Source organism: Lepisosteus platostomus, chromosome 1 (assembly GCF_059453375.1).
Source record: "Lepisosteus platostomus isolate fLepPlt1 chromosome 1, fLepPlt1.hap1, whole genome shotgun sequence".
In the NCBI taxonomy this organism is placed as follows: Eukaryota; Metazoa; Chordata; class Actinopteri; order Semionotiformes; family Lepisosteidae; genus Lepisosteus; species Lepisosteus platostomus.
In genome coordinates this window covers 9,944,311-9,959,017 of record NC_142611.1, presented here as the reverse complement: position 1 = coordinate 9,959,017, position 14,707 = coordinate 9,944,311, and the positions used below count along the sequence as shown (strand labels likewise).

At 37.7% G+C, this 14,707-nt stretch overlaps 1 protein-coding gene across 18 annotated transcripts in view; it reads right to left on the bottom strand.

The window, feature by feature from the left end:
- camk2d2 (calcium/calmodulin-dependent protein kinase (CaM kinase) II delta 2) overlaps positions 1–14,707 on the bottom strand; it is a 106,403-nt gene that overhangs the window by 28,570 nt on the left and 63,126 nt on the right. For 10 of the 18 annotated variants that reach the window (XM_088619135.1, XM_088619469.1, XM_088620178.1 and 7 more), the window contains exons 5-8: positions 12,228–12,293; positions 8,962–9,034; positions 1,783–1,885; positions 192–275 (exon numbers count right to left, since the gene is read on the bottom strand). In XM_088619135.1, the coding sequence (XP_088475261.1) occupies positions 192–275; positions 1,783–1,885; positions 8,962–9,034; positions 12,228–12,293 (326 nt within the window). Of the gene's footprint in view, positions 1–191; positions 276–1,782; positions 1,886–8,961; positions 9,035–9,942; positions 10,016–12,227; positions 12,294–14,707 lie in introns of all 18 variants that reach the window. The other 8 variants (XM_088619533.1, XM_088619886.1, XM_088620096.1 and 5 more) reach the window with 1 other exon arrangement.

The following is a 14,707-nucleotide window of genomic DNA, read 5'->3' as shown; positions in this document are numbered from 1 at the left end:
ACAACAAACAGTGGAAAACTCACCTGGAGCCGAAGCACAGGGAGTCTGTATGGTTTGAGTGTACCAGTGTAAGGGACTATGAGACTACAGGCTTGCTCAATATACAATATCTCTGCCACGCAAAAGCATTTTGCACAATAAAAAGAAACCTTATTGTGCTGAAACCTGCCGTAACAACACAAGTAACTTACCACAGGCCCACATGTCAACAGGTTTTCCATATGGATCCTTCCTTAAAACTTCAGGTGACAAATAACCTGGAGTACCAGCAAACCCTGCCAACAAACAAAATCTGTCAGTTTACATAAACAGCGTAACATCAGTGCTGTCAACACGTGCTCAAAGTAATGCCCTTTGAAATGCTTCTCTGTAACCTTATGAAAAACAGCTCTGTTGAGCTGTTGAGACACAACCACCACACACCAGTCAGTCCTCAAAACCCTGACTGTAACTGATAAAATTAAAGATTTTGTTCTAAAATAATATGAACTGCATTTCAGCCTAATGAACAGGAGGATAAATTATTCAGTGAATCTCTTGTGAACCCAAGTTTTTAAAAATGTTGGATCTCAAAGCCTACCGAGGAAAAATATTTTTGATATATTTATGTTAATGTACAGTATCTCATGTAACATGTCTTATGGTATAACAATGTTATAACTTGCAGGTAGGCCAGGACTGCAATGCACGGTTGATTTATTGAATAAAATCCAAGCTAAAGGGTTGTTATGTTTGGCATGTACCGTATACAAAATGCACTTTCAAGTATATTTGCCCTTACTAATCTTCATATACTGTACTGTAGATCTTTCAAAAATTACAAAGTTCATCACTGGTTTCTTTACCACTTTGTTCTTACTCATTTCGGTCCTGTAGTGTTTATTACTTTACTTTCTTGCCACAATCGTAACAGACATCCACCAGCCCACAGAGTAAGACTGAAAGATCTGAATCCTACTGCTGCTTATACAGTGAGAAGCACTGTAAAAACTACAATCGAAGAAATAGCAATCAATGCCTGTCAGTATATTTTATGGATAAAAGTTTATATAGTTCCAATACTGACACATTATACTGTATGTCAGACGAGATACAGTATACATGATTTCAATTTTACTTACAGCAGGTTCAGGATTTCTAGGTCCTGTTGCAGAACTTCACTAGGGTTCACTGCTTGGAAATGACCAATCTCTAGTATTTCTGGTGATTGCTACTATTTTTTTTTAATATAATATGTTTTTAGATAATGCGACTTGCACAGGAGAAGAGGAGAAAAATAAATTGCAATTTGTTTTCTTTGCCTTCTTGTTTTTTGCAAATGTGATTATAGCACTACCCAACCTACAGCTGCATTTGTTTTATGTAAACAATTTTACGCAAATGTGTTTTTTTTATAAACTCAGTGTCTCAGACCTTTGATGTGGTTCCATCATATACTTTTACTGCAATTAAAGCATGTCAGTTTTGTGCAGTTTCCCTCACTCTCATCTTCTATAGGAATCCTTGATGACACATTAGTAATATTTCAATAGGGACGGTGAACTTTTCTGTAATCCGTTTTTTGGAAATAACATTTGAATTTAGTGTCATACAGTACACTTTATGATAGTCATTTCCTCCATTAGGAAAAAAATCTAACTACAACTGTACCACTAATACTATCCTGCATGGCAAAGTCTGGTGTTAAAAAGGTTGCATTAATAATAAGACCATTAGCACCTCGTTTTGATTCTAATTCAACAGTTTAGATTAGCGCTTATCAGCCCACAAACATTTACTCACCAAACCAGGCTTGCTGGTCCCCTTGAACTTCAATCGCCAGTCCAAAATCTGCTAGCTTCACTGCTGCCCCCTTCAATTTACTAGCTAAAAGTAAATTCTCAGGCTTTGCATCAAAGAGAAGAGAGTTGAAGAAAATTTCAATATTCATCCACTCACAGCAGGTGTCTTTTTTTACCTCACATCTCTCCTACCGTATCAAACTGTTTCTCCAGAACACTAGGAAAGTGCCTTGTCAAGGACAAATCCAATATGCACAGTTCACTTTTAGGGAATGTCAAAAGAAGAAATCAAAATGAAATTCTTAGAATAATTCTGCATTTTTGTGGACTTGTGATAGCTTTCAACACTGTTAAGCACTTGGTAAAAATAAATGTGAATGCATTTATATAAATGGAGATTTATAAGAAGTATGCTATACTGTATATAACAGGACTAAATATATTTTAATTACAGGACAATTAATGCGTTTGTCACTGAATGATTAATTACTGACTTACGCACTTCCCTACTGCTCTAGAAGTTACATTCATACTGTTTTCTAAAATTCAGAAATGATTTGAGCTCTTTGGCTTTGTAAAAGATCTTCTCTCTTCAAAAACATTATGAGGTATAATGGACTTTCTTTGGAATTAAACTAGCAGGTCCAAATGAGTGTATTAAGCACAGAAAGACCCTACATGCCAATTTAAAATGTTGTAAAACATTTCCAAACTATTTTATATTTTTACTGATGCATTGAGTTAAGTACACATTTCATTAAGACTTTGTTTTCATGATAGATGTCAGGATTGTATGTCTGTTTATTTCCTGGATTTATGTTATAACGACTTCTCCCCAGCATAGCCTATGAATTGGTTTTAGTCTGGGGATCCTGTAACTTTCAACCTAGGAAACTAACAAAAGGAGAAAAGTAATTTACAGAATGAGTGACAGTGATGGGAACAAATGTGGTGGGCTATCTTAAATAACACAATTGCTTTAAAGCTTAGTACTAGTTCTGGATTTGATAGAAAACAAGTTTATCTTTTAATTCTGAACATAATTTTCCATTATTACAAGGATATTGTAACATGCATTATTGCTTGGTACCGAGTGAGTCGTTAGTAAGAAAGTCAATGATTCAGTAAAGGTCTCACATGCTTATGGAATGTGCATCAAACAGTGTGACGCAGCCATTTAGACACTGACAGCATATCATCATGCAAATCTTTGCAAACATTTCAATCAAAATTCTTCTCTGCATTCGATTATGCATTCGTTTACCACTTTGACGCTTTTCCACAAAAGCAGGGTTTCGTCTCATCAGTAATTGCTGACAGAGTCGCCAGTCTTTTGTAAAATGCCTTGATTAGCTGACATCACCACCAGTCTTGATCTTCGTTCAGAACCTGGTCATTATTTTTTTAACTGTTTTCATTGAGCTTCAAAAGAAACTTGCCACAACTACAGTACAAATTCACAAAGCTGTCATTATAAAAATATCAATCCTTTGTGCAAGAGCTTCAGCAGACATGTCAGTTAGATGCATTATGCTGATTAATATTTGCTATCGACAAGGTTGACCAACAAATGGTCTACTATGGCACTCATAGCTTAGTAGTCTATGTGGCCACCATCTGAAGAAATATAGGTTGCAATACAGGCTTGATTCTATCCAATTCCTCTTGAAGAACCTGGACAGATGTTGTCTCTGAGCACAAGATGACACATCTCATCCAACATATGTTAAATGGGGTCTCAAGTCATGACAAGGATGGCATCTACAGCATAACGGTTTAATTCTCATCTTGCAAGAGAGCCAATGCTGTACACTATGTGTAGCATGAGGACCTACACTGTCCAGCAAGAATGATGTCACATCAAAATGAGGCAGCAGTATAGGCAGTATGGGAAGGTCTTGATCAATGTAGGTTCTGCAAGCCTTGTCATTAATTATTATTATTATGTCTCTTAGGGGTAAGATCGCTCTTTGTATTGTGTGAATAAAGACTGGGCTCCTGTGTGGGTGCCTGCTTCTTCACCTCCACACATCTAAACTGCTGCTGATTGTTTTTTTACAACAGGATTTTTCTGATGCAGTGGAACTGTTGGTGTGAAAATGATCAAGAAGTGGCTGTATAATGATGGGTTGATTTTGGCAAAGTGTTGTCACTGGTAGTCTTCCAAATCATGGACTTCAATTAACAGGCTACATTTGGCTGTAAATCAATATTTTCTTTAATGTCAGCCATGAATGAATAACACAACCAAAATAATTTAGTCTAAAATCCAGATAAATATACAGTATATATACTTTATATATTTTCCTACGAACATCATTAAGTGTTCAGTTTCTTTTGATGCTCAGTATAATTGTATCATTCACATAAACTAATACTGTCAGAGTAAAATTACGAATTAAAACTCTTGGTAACTTTTCCTTCTTTGACTGATGTAAACAAAATATCAGTTCTTGTTCTGGATCTGAGACTTGCAACTTACTTGCTGTAAGAGCACAAACAAGATATAACACTCTTGAAAAATAATTAAAATTCAATTTGCATTTGCTTTTGCATATTCATACCACTGACTGCACTTTCATTAAATGTGAAATGTTAAATAATTGATAGTACTTTCCATTAATGATCTAAGCTCCCCTCCAAGTGCTGTTAAGAATGTTTTACTTTTTCATAAAAAGTACTCTTACACTGCTGCAACTCTTACTGTGTACAATAATAATATATAATGTATAATGTATATTATATACATAATATTACAAGTCAAAACATTGTAAGAGTACATTTCTTCTTGCAATAAATTAAAATGAAATTTAAATTGTTTAACTCTGGCGTACTCCAAAGCATAGTCTCAGATGCATATAAAATTTGTTCAGCTTTTTATTTTAATAAAAATGCCTTAGAAGCCCTTAATATTTGTCAATGCTAAACACTAAAGCAAAGAAAACATATGATTCCAACGCAGTCCTGATCTAACGACCGGAAACCCCAAAACCACATTAGAATTGCCCCCCTTCTGCAATATATACAGATGTACAGTGCCTTGCGAAAGTATTCGGCCCCCTTGAACTTTTCAACCTTTTGCCACATTTCAGGCTTCAAACATAAAGATATAAATTTTTTATTTTATGTGAAGAATCACCAACAAGTGGGACACAATTGTGAAGTGGAACGAAATCTATTGGATTTTTGAAACTTTTTTAACTAATAAAAAAATGAAAAGTGGGGCGTGCAAAATTATTCGGCCCCCTTGCGTTAATACTTTGTAGAGCCTCCTTTTGCTGCGATTACAGCTGCAAGTCGCTTGGGGTATGTCTCTATCAGTTTTGCACATCGAGAGACTGAAATTCTTGCCCATTCTTCCTTGCAAAACAGCTCGAGCTCAGTGAGGTTGGATGGAGAGCGTTTGTGAACAGCAGTTTTCAGCTCTTTCCACAGATTCTCGATTGGATTCAGGTCTGGACTTTGACTTGGCCATTCAAACACCTGGATACGTTTATTTGTGAACCATTCCTTTGTAGATTTTGCTGTATGTTTGGGATCATTGTCTTGTTGGAAGATAAATCTCCGTCCCAGTTTCAGGTCTTTTGCAGACTCCAACAGGTTTTCATCCAGAATGGTCCTGTATTTGGCTGCATCCATCTTCCCCTCAATTTTAACCATCTTCCCTGTCCCTGCTGAAGAAAAGCAGGCCCAAACCATGATGCTGCCACCACCATGTTTGACAGTGGGGATGGTGTGTTGAGGGTGATGAGCTGTGTTGCTTTTACGCCAAACATATCGTTTTGCATTGTGGCCAAAAAGTTCGATTTTGGTTTCATCTGACCAGAGCACCTTCTTCCACATGTTTGGGGTGTCTCCCAGGTGGCTTGTGGCAAACTTTAGACGAGACTTTTTATGGATATCTTTGAGAAATGGCTTTCTTCTTGCCACTCTTCCATAAAGGCCAGATTTGTGCAGTGTAAGACTGATTGTTGTCCTATGGACAGACTCTCCCACCTCAGCTGTAGTTCTCTGCAGTTCATCCAGAGTGATCATGGGCCTCTTGGCTGCATCTCTGATCAGTCTTCTCCTTGTCTGAGCTGAAATGTTAGAGGGACGGCCAGGTCTTGGTAGATTTGCAGTGGTCTGATACTCCTTCCATTTCAAGATGATCGCTTGCACAGTGCTCCTTGGGATGTTTGAAGCTTGGGAAATCTTTTTGTATCCAAATCCGGCTTTAAACTTCTCCACAACAGTATTACGGACCTGCCTGGTGTGTTCCTTGGTCTTCATGATGCTCTCTGCGCTTTCAACAGAACCTTGAGACTATCACAGAGCAGGTGCATTTATACAGAGACTTGATTACACACAGGTGGATTCTATTTATCACCATCAGTCATTTAGGACAACATTGGATCATTCAGAGATCCTCGCTGAACTTCTGGAGTGAGTTTGCTGCACTGAAAGTAAAGGGGCCGAATAATTTTGCACGCCCCACTTTTCATTTTTTTATTAGTTAAAAAAGTTTCAAAAATCCAATAGATTTCGTTCCACTTCACAATTGTGTCCCACTTGTTGGTGATTCTTCACATAAAATAAAAAATTTATATCTTTATGTTTGAAGCCTGAAATGTGGCAAAAGGTTGAAAAGTTCAAGGGGGCCGAATACTTTCGCAAGGCACTGTATGTATAATGAGATCTTTCCAGCTGTTCACAAAATTTATGTTAAGCTGTCACGATAAGCATGAAACCAATGTAACTGAATGGTACCAAACAGCGATCATGATGTAATTATTCTGCATTAATTTAATTGAGGTTGTTGCCCTACAATATTGGACACAGCCCTCATTGTGCCTGTGCTGGGAATGTTAATACTGAAGAGTCTATAAAGATTGGGCAAGTATAGAGCAATTCCCTGGACACTGGCCCTGCATTAACTACCTGCTGCCAATCTTTACAGGTGTTATGTCACTGTACATCTCCTCCATAGCTGTCTTTCTTAGAACACTATAAGAGAGCTGTTTCATTTGCAGAAATGGGATCGCAAAAAGCATATAAGAAAAACAGTGTACAGGAAATACATACAAGATTAATTATAATTAAATTTAAATCAGACCTTTAATGTACTAATCTGTCGCAAATTTCAAAACCACCATTTCAAGGCAGTTTTTGTATTTGTTTGCTAGTTTGCTAGTTCCTTGTTTGTGTTTAATGTTAAAACTCCCATTACTGTTTCCAAATTTATGAAAAGCAAGAAGGTCATAAATCACATTTCCTGTGGGCCTATGAATACTCAGTCAGACGAAGGTCATAGGAGCTCCTTGCTTGATTAAGTTATTTTTTTAACCTTTAATCCTCATTGTTTCTAGCTTGTGCCCAACTTTAATAAAATAAACATGAAACACGCAAAACCAAACAACTATTAGCTGCAAAAAATTAAATCCATCGCCTACAGTACGTTTGTACGCGAAGGTAATAAGGCACAAAGGATTTGCTACATTGCAGAATGATCCAGCCTTTCTTTCCCCTGCCACCCCATTATCCAACCTCATTATTAATTTACAACTGCAGGAAACTTTCTGAGGAGGAAGGGGGCAATTTTATTGTGGTCTGAGCAACTGTCTGTGGATTGTTTTTTTCCCAAAACATAAAAACAGTCTCTTCCCTTTTGCCTCAGATACAGTAAATGTTGCCAACCACATACACCAAAGTGGTCAGTCAGCACTCAGCTACGGCGGAATGAAGTCTCATTAATCGGAAGCCATAGAGATCGCAATTTCATCTACAAAGTGTGCACCTTGATCTTCATGCAGTCGCCCGCCATCAGGGATGGTCTTATGAAGGAGGGCATGCGTGAGCCACAATACTGATCATTAGAGCAGATATGCATCACAGGAGAAGAGAAAGATTGCTAGACTGAGCAGCACAGTGGAGCTGGCAGCAGCTATATCACTCAGCAGAGGAAATAAATTGCTCAATTAGAGTCCAAATAGTAGGCATCTTACACTGTCAGGGGCTTTTTTATCTGCAGTCTTGCATTTTGTCAGGGTAGTGCACATACAGTAACACACTATTTGAGTGTACCTGTTTATTAAGTCATTTTCCTTTTGATTATCATTAATACAAAGACACAAAGAAGAGCCTTGTCTATACAAGGAACATACAAGCAGTGTGCTGGAATTGCATTCCAAATAGTTCTACTATTGTATTTTATGACCAGGAACTGATTCACTGCAAACGAATACTTTAAATCCCTTAATAATTAATAGTAGTCAATGTAACACCGTCACAGACTTTTGCACTTCTGTACGGATGGATGTTAGGTATTAAACGTGACAAGTACAGCTGGGCTTTTTTTTTAGAGGAGAAGTACAGCAGTGTCATTAAAAAAGAAAAACAAAATGACCTACTCATTTGGTCTCGAAGTCAGGCAGCAATCTATACAGTTCTGCTGTTCTACTTGTTAAAAATGAGCTAGTTATAATAATACAAATGACCAAGTAGGGTAGATGGAAAATTTCAAAATGTTTTGTTTATACTCTGTCTACCTGGTATTTAGTTTATTCAGAGAAACAGTGTTGGACATCTCTGTTTTTGTTCTGCTTTCCATTCATTTCAGTGATTGGAGACAGAAGCTCACCCATGTATGTTTTTAATTCATAATCTGCACATATTAAAAGGGAATCACTTAATATATGGCAAGGCGCTATTGTCATCTGTATTCTTTAGCTATTGGTATGACTTCACAGATACAGCATGCATACAGTAGCCATTGAGAAAATGCTCTTTTGTCCTTCTTTTGCTGAAATCAAGCCAACCTGGAGCCTGTCCCATATTCAAAGCAGACAGATTATTTTTAGCACATAATGAGTTCTGAGCATCACCTGGGTTATTTGATTAGCAAATTTTTTGCACAGGCTGTGATCAGCAGCAGAGCAGAGCGGGGGGGGGGGGGTGAGTTCTTTTATGTGGAAATCAAGCACTATCAGCCCATCTGCATTTATCATATTTACACTTCACAATATAAGAGATTTTGCTAAGCACGCTTCTTGAGTTTAGTGCACCATCTTACTTTAAAAACTGCATGAACAAGAGCACTTGTCACTTTTTCAATCTGTGTATGTGTACTACCCTGCATGCAGACGAGGAGCTGAAGAATTGAGGCTCAGTGTGCTCTGTAAGTTCCAATGTGTCTACTCACCTTCAGGTCCCGATGGACTACACCCATCTGGTGGCAGTGTAGCACAGCCTCCAGGATCTGCTGAATGCAATGACTGCATGCAAACACCAGGGGGCGTGTGTTAGTTCCAAGCATACACTCACTGTCTGCATATCCTCATTGAGACCAGGCTGAGTTAAGGCAGCCAACTTGTTCTTCTGGCAATGAAAAAAATAATCTTTCGAAATGGTGATTTTTTTTTTCATTTTCTCCCCAATGGAAAATTGAAAGCCCCTAGCTGCATTTTATCGTGTGCTCAAAACTGACTGGAGTTTCAGAGTCAGACACAGTATAAAAAATAGTTAAGGAGTACTAAATAATCCAATTAAAATGAAACGTCTCTCTTTTATACTTTACAGTAGGTAAACAAATTCTCACACAGCACAAATGATCAAGTTCAAAGACGAGGAACCAACAGCAGCATAAGTTCAAGGCTGTAGTGATTCTCAGTAAATCACAATTATAATGAATTATTTGAGATAATGTATCAGTTGAAGAGTGATCAATATTAGTAACAGACTTAAAGTCTGTTTTTAACTCTTGCTACGGTGCTTTTTTAGCTACATGTCCCAATAGGTCAGGTCAGCTAGAGGAGATCCTTCCTTGTCCATTGGGGTGCCAGGAAACCAGTTGGTCTGCAATCAACACCTGAGGTCTCAAAACAGAAGTGGTGTTTAATCCCCAGGCTGCTATGCACCTTCCCCCAGAGGCTCAGCAGCTCAAACCATGGTTTAAGGTGAAAGCCAACTTCGCAGCACAAGAGCAGACAGCCTCACCTACTGGAGTGCCAGTGCAGAACAGCCCTGTGGATGGCAAACTGGAAGATGCTACATGCACATCTGCTCTGCTACAGGCAGGGTCTAACCATTACTCAGCTCCTTCCCAAGTCTCATTCATACGCTTGCTGTGTGGATTTGGATTTTAATTAGCTTGCATGGATTGAGTGGCACTATATATACTGACCTTCAGGTCTCTGTGAACTATGCCATTTAGGTGACAATGATTTACACTTTCTAGAATCTGCTGTATACAATGACTGCAAAGATAGAAGGGCAGAGTGGAAGGGAGAACATTTTAAAGACACATCATCACAGCAAAGAAAAACACATTGCACTTCACCTCGGATTTCAAATGAGGCTTTGGTAAAGAAACTATAAAGCAATCGAGACATTACAGTTCAACTGAAAAAAGAAACAATGCAACACATTTAGCAGGATAAGATTTACTATAACTATAAACTGATATTAATTCAGTTATTATTCTTAACAGCACAAGATTGCCCCTAATGAGAACTTTGTGTAGAAAAATAATCATGCATGTCATTTGTTAAGTCAAACCTAAGCAAAATGGTATTTTAATGATCAAAACAGGGATGGGAGTTACAGTATTAATCAGTAATTGCGGATGATGGATAGTATTTAAAGCTAATGCATTAACTTCTGGAGACAGTCCACGTGGAATGACTCAGATCTTAATAAAACTGAATTATTTACCATCCGGACCAAAAGGAAGGTTGTACTTAATGTCACATCTCCTGATCCATTAAGACGAGGCAATCCTTTTTGCATTAAATATCTGTTTGTCTGTTTTTAAATACTTTTATTTTGTTTGATACTGTGCTACCCCCTGTTATTTAATCAAAACTAGGAGGAGGGTTCTGCTACCTGTATTCAAACACAGATCTACAGACTACTCTTTAATTTTCTATATTAAGTCAAGGAAGGCTGAGATGAAGGGTGCTCCAAGGATCTAGATGACCCACAAATTAGCATCCCATTGGAAGACATACTTTAGTGATGCACCCACTACATTATGCAGCAATAGCACAGAGCAGATCAGCAGAATGTTACACAAGACTCTGGGAAAAAGTTCACAGAAAATTGATTATCAAGTGTTAAGTAAAGTCCCAACTGATTTTTCTTATGAAAAATCCTAGTAGTGTTAACAGTAACAGTGGAAATGTTAGGGTTTTGGGGTTTTTTTCCCCAAAAATTAATCTTGTATTTAGAATTCTCTATTTTTATTTCATAAACGTTTCTTATCTAGTTAGCGTACTCATTATTTGGTTCCGCATTTCATATTAAACAGCTCTCTATACCGTATAAAATTCTAACATGTATACTGTATATTTCAGTGTTTTCAGTAGGCTTCTACTGTGAACTTTTCCTATCTTGTCTGTGTGAATAAAAAACAAACATTTTCCTTTTAGTGACTTAACAAAGGGTTCACCTTTCAATCTTTATATCTTGTCAATTTTCATGAGAGATAAAACACTTAATAAGTTTGAATTAAACAGTTGTGTATTTTGAAATTCTGCAACTGCAATATTTGACTTGCAGTCAAAATGTGAGAAATCTTCCGAGGAGTGAATGTACCTTCAAATGTGATAATTCTGCTATTTAGACCCATCTCTGTTCAGATCATTAACAAAATCTTTCCATATGCACAAAAATACTAGAAACAAAAATACAGGTTAGAACTTAGTTTGTCATTTTTGTTAAAAAATGGAGAGGTTGACATTTACTTCTTGGGATCAGAAAACAAAAAGTTTAATAAAACAGAGAAATGAAGAGAAAACACTTTGACATAAAAGAAACAGAATAAAACAGTGGTAGAAAACAATTGAAAACAGACACTTGACTCGTCACAATTTTTTGCAGATTCCGCAGCAAAAAAAGACATACAACAGGTTAAATTGTTTTATATTGCAGCAATAAAACACATGCTATCAAACAAAAAGAAACAATAGGAAAAGTGACACCATCCTTTTGAACCAAAAGATCCATTAAATCTCAAGAATACATCTTTAAACTATGTTTGATTTTTTATGATTGTATTATAAAAAAGACAGAAGTTAACACATTGTGACAAATGAGACACAGGATGCCGATTTTAAGCACATGGATATGACAAAAATGTGCCATACTTCACTGTAAACCCACGATGGTCATGGTGAGCTGTTCAGCTAGCTAGAGCACTGTAATTTATTAGCCTTACAACAGAAATACATGTGAGTCATACTGTACTTGGAATTAGTTACTTATAGTAGGAAAAATGCTAGTATTTGTAAAATAGTAGCAGAAGCCACCATTTCAGCCTCCTGCCTTGCAGCAGGCTAGCTGGTTTCATAGTTAAAAATCTACATTTAATATTGCTAGAAAATGTGATTTATAATGATAAAAACATATGCAGTAGATATGTACTGTATATACAGTATATATAAGGATAATGTGTTTCCTGTAACTTACCTTGCATCTGCTTCACTATAGTACTCTCTGGCTACAATATCTTCAAACAATTCCCCTCCAGTTACTCTGCAATTAATCAGAAAAAAGGCAGTGTGTGAAAAGACTGAAGCCATACAGTACTGTATATTGCATGTACACCAGGGACCTTTGCCATTTTGTAGCATTTTATCACTTCATTTTCAAGATATAATTACATCTGCCGCATAACAGACATGATTCGAATGTTAAAAAATAAATCCCTTTCTACCGAGATGATTGCCACATTGCCCTGCATGATCTTATAAAGTCTTCTCGTCCAACAGAGGCATGAAGCAGGCATCTCAATAAGCCCATTTGGTACCTATGGTCAGAACCATCGGCAAAGGATTCAATTTGCCCCTTGCTTGAATCTGAAACACCCACACAAGCCCATAAACAAAGTACGGCTTGATGACATCACAGCTCCCCTCTCACATACATGGTATTCACGTGGTCCTCTACTGCTATCCATTGGCAGTGGCCCTGTTTGATGATGTCACAGATCTAGTGTGACGGGGCGGGTCTTCACATTGAACAGGGTGAAAAAATGACACCTCAAGAAATGTGAGCACCCTTCCATCAAACTCCACCTCCAAATTCTGGAGCAACCTCAGAGACTGAACCCTATTAGTTTCACTGAAACTGTACTGATGTGGTGTTGTAATGATTTTTGTACATTTTGTTTTAAGTGGAGTAATATAACATTTCACATTTGCTGGGTTCATTTTTTGTCATGTAAGCTTCCTATAACCTTGCCTTCTGCCAATTCCGTTTCTCAATCAAAAACTCTAAAAGTCTGCTAATAAAAAAGGTGCAGTGCAGCTGCTCCTCACGTTTCATTACAGGACCTGTGGTAAGTGTTAGCAGTTCCTCAAGCAGAGTTTACAGGTGATGTTGACAACTAAACCCACAGCCCACAGAGTTCACCGTTCAGACCTGCAGTTTACCAGTTGATAACAATATACACCCATCCCTTGGGCTGCAAAGCTAAGTTATATTAAGCAAATATGTGAAATTTCGCATTAAGAAAGTTAAATTAAATGACAACAAGTCTACACTCGCACCATCAACATGTATTCTTCCATGTATGGTAAGTTTGCTACCTACATAAATGTTTTGTTCATTGTAGCGAAATATGCTGTAGGTCAGACAAGAAATCGGCAGATATTGGCTTTGTTGTTGCTAAAATTTGTAAAATGGAGGTTCGTAAATCAGGGGATGACTGTAGTTTCCGGAGGCTTCCATGGCACTTCCACAGAGCAGAATATTATTGTGGCTTTCTTTTCGTTTAATTTTACGTAAAGGACTACTCAGAAGTGTGAATAAATGTGTTTTGTGTTTTAGGAATTCGATTAATTCTGAAAATAGGACTGTGCTATTTGTAATGCAACTACACTTCCATCCAACCATTTTCTAACTGCTTCTGCCAGTTCAAGGCCGCAGGGGAGCCAGATCTCATCCTGGCAAGCAATGGGCACAAGGCAGGGTACAGACTGGACGGGACTCCAGTCAACTGCAGGGCAAACGTACAGACGCACAGGATTTAGGAGCACCCCAGATCGAGAACCGCTGTGCTGCCATCTACAATTCCAGCATAATAATAAAATGTAATTTGTTTTAAATAAGGTGCACAATCCAATCCATAACGTATTCTGTTATATCATGTTCTGTGCTCCTATTTGATCAGGGATATGAATAAATTTGAAGCGCACTGTACTCGTTTTCAAAGGCCATGGGGCAGAGTGAGACTAGTTAGCTTTATGTCCCACAGCCTGCTACTGTAATATCGTTGAAAAGACAGTAAAAGCAGAGTGATTTAGTAACTTTCTCAAATAATAAAAGTATCTTGTTGCTCCAGTGAAATGTGATGTTCTGTATTTTAAGAGCTGATAAGGATAAAAGTTTCATAGTGGCGTGGGGTTCTTTCTAAATGCCAAAACAGCAGGGGGAGCAGGCACCCCTAATGATTCGTCCCTAGAGATAAAGAACACTTGATACCTCAAAGCACCCACTCCAAGGGGATCTGCATATAAAATGATCATTTTAATGAACTTAAGTCTCCTAAACCCATAAGCTCTAATACTAAGCAAAGACAATCCCATTCTGCTTGAGAGGATGTCTTTTCAGCATCCAAGAAAAGGATTGATGTTGGTGTTTTGGTATCAATGACAGCATGAATGATGTGAAGGAGACAGCAAACCTTATCTGTCACCAGTCCAGTTCTAATAAGTCCCATTTGATTATGATGAATCAACGCAGTCACATACATCTGAAGGCTGTGCACAAGAATGCTGGCAGACTGTGTCTGAATTCATTAGGGCCAGCACACTGAGGCAGAACCGTGTAGATTAGTTTTACTTCTGTTACCGAAAAAGAAGAAATGATACAGTCGCTATGAGCTAAACCAGAAAAAAGATGGATATAGAAGGAGGAATTCTTGTCTATAAGATTTAACTTAAGAT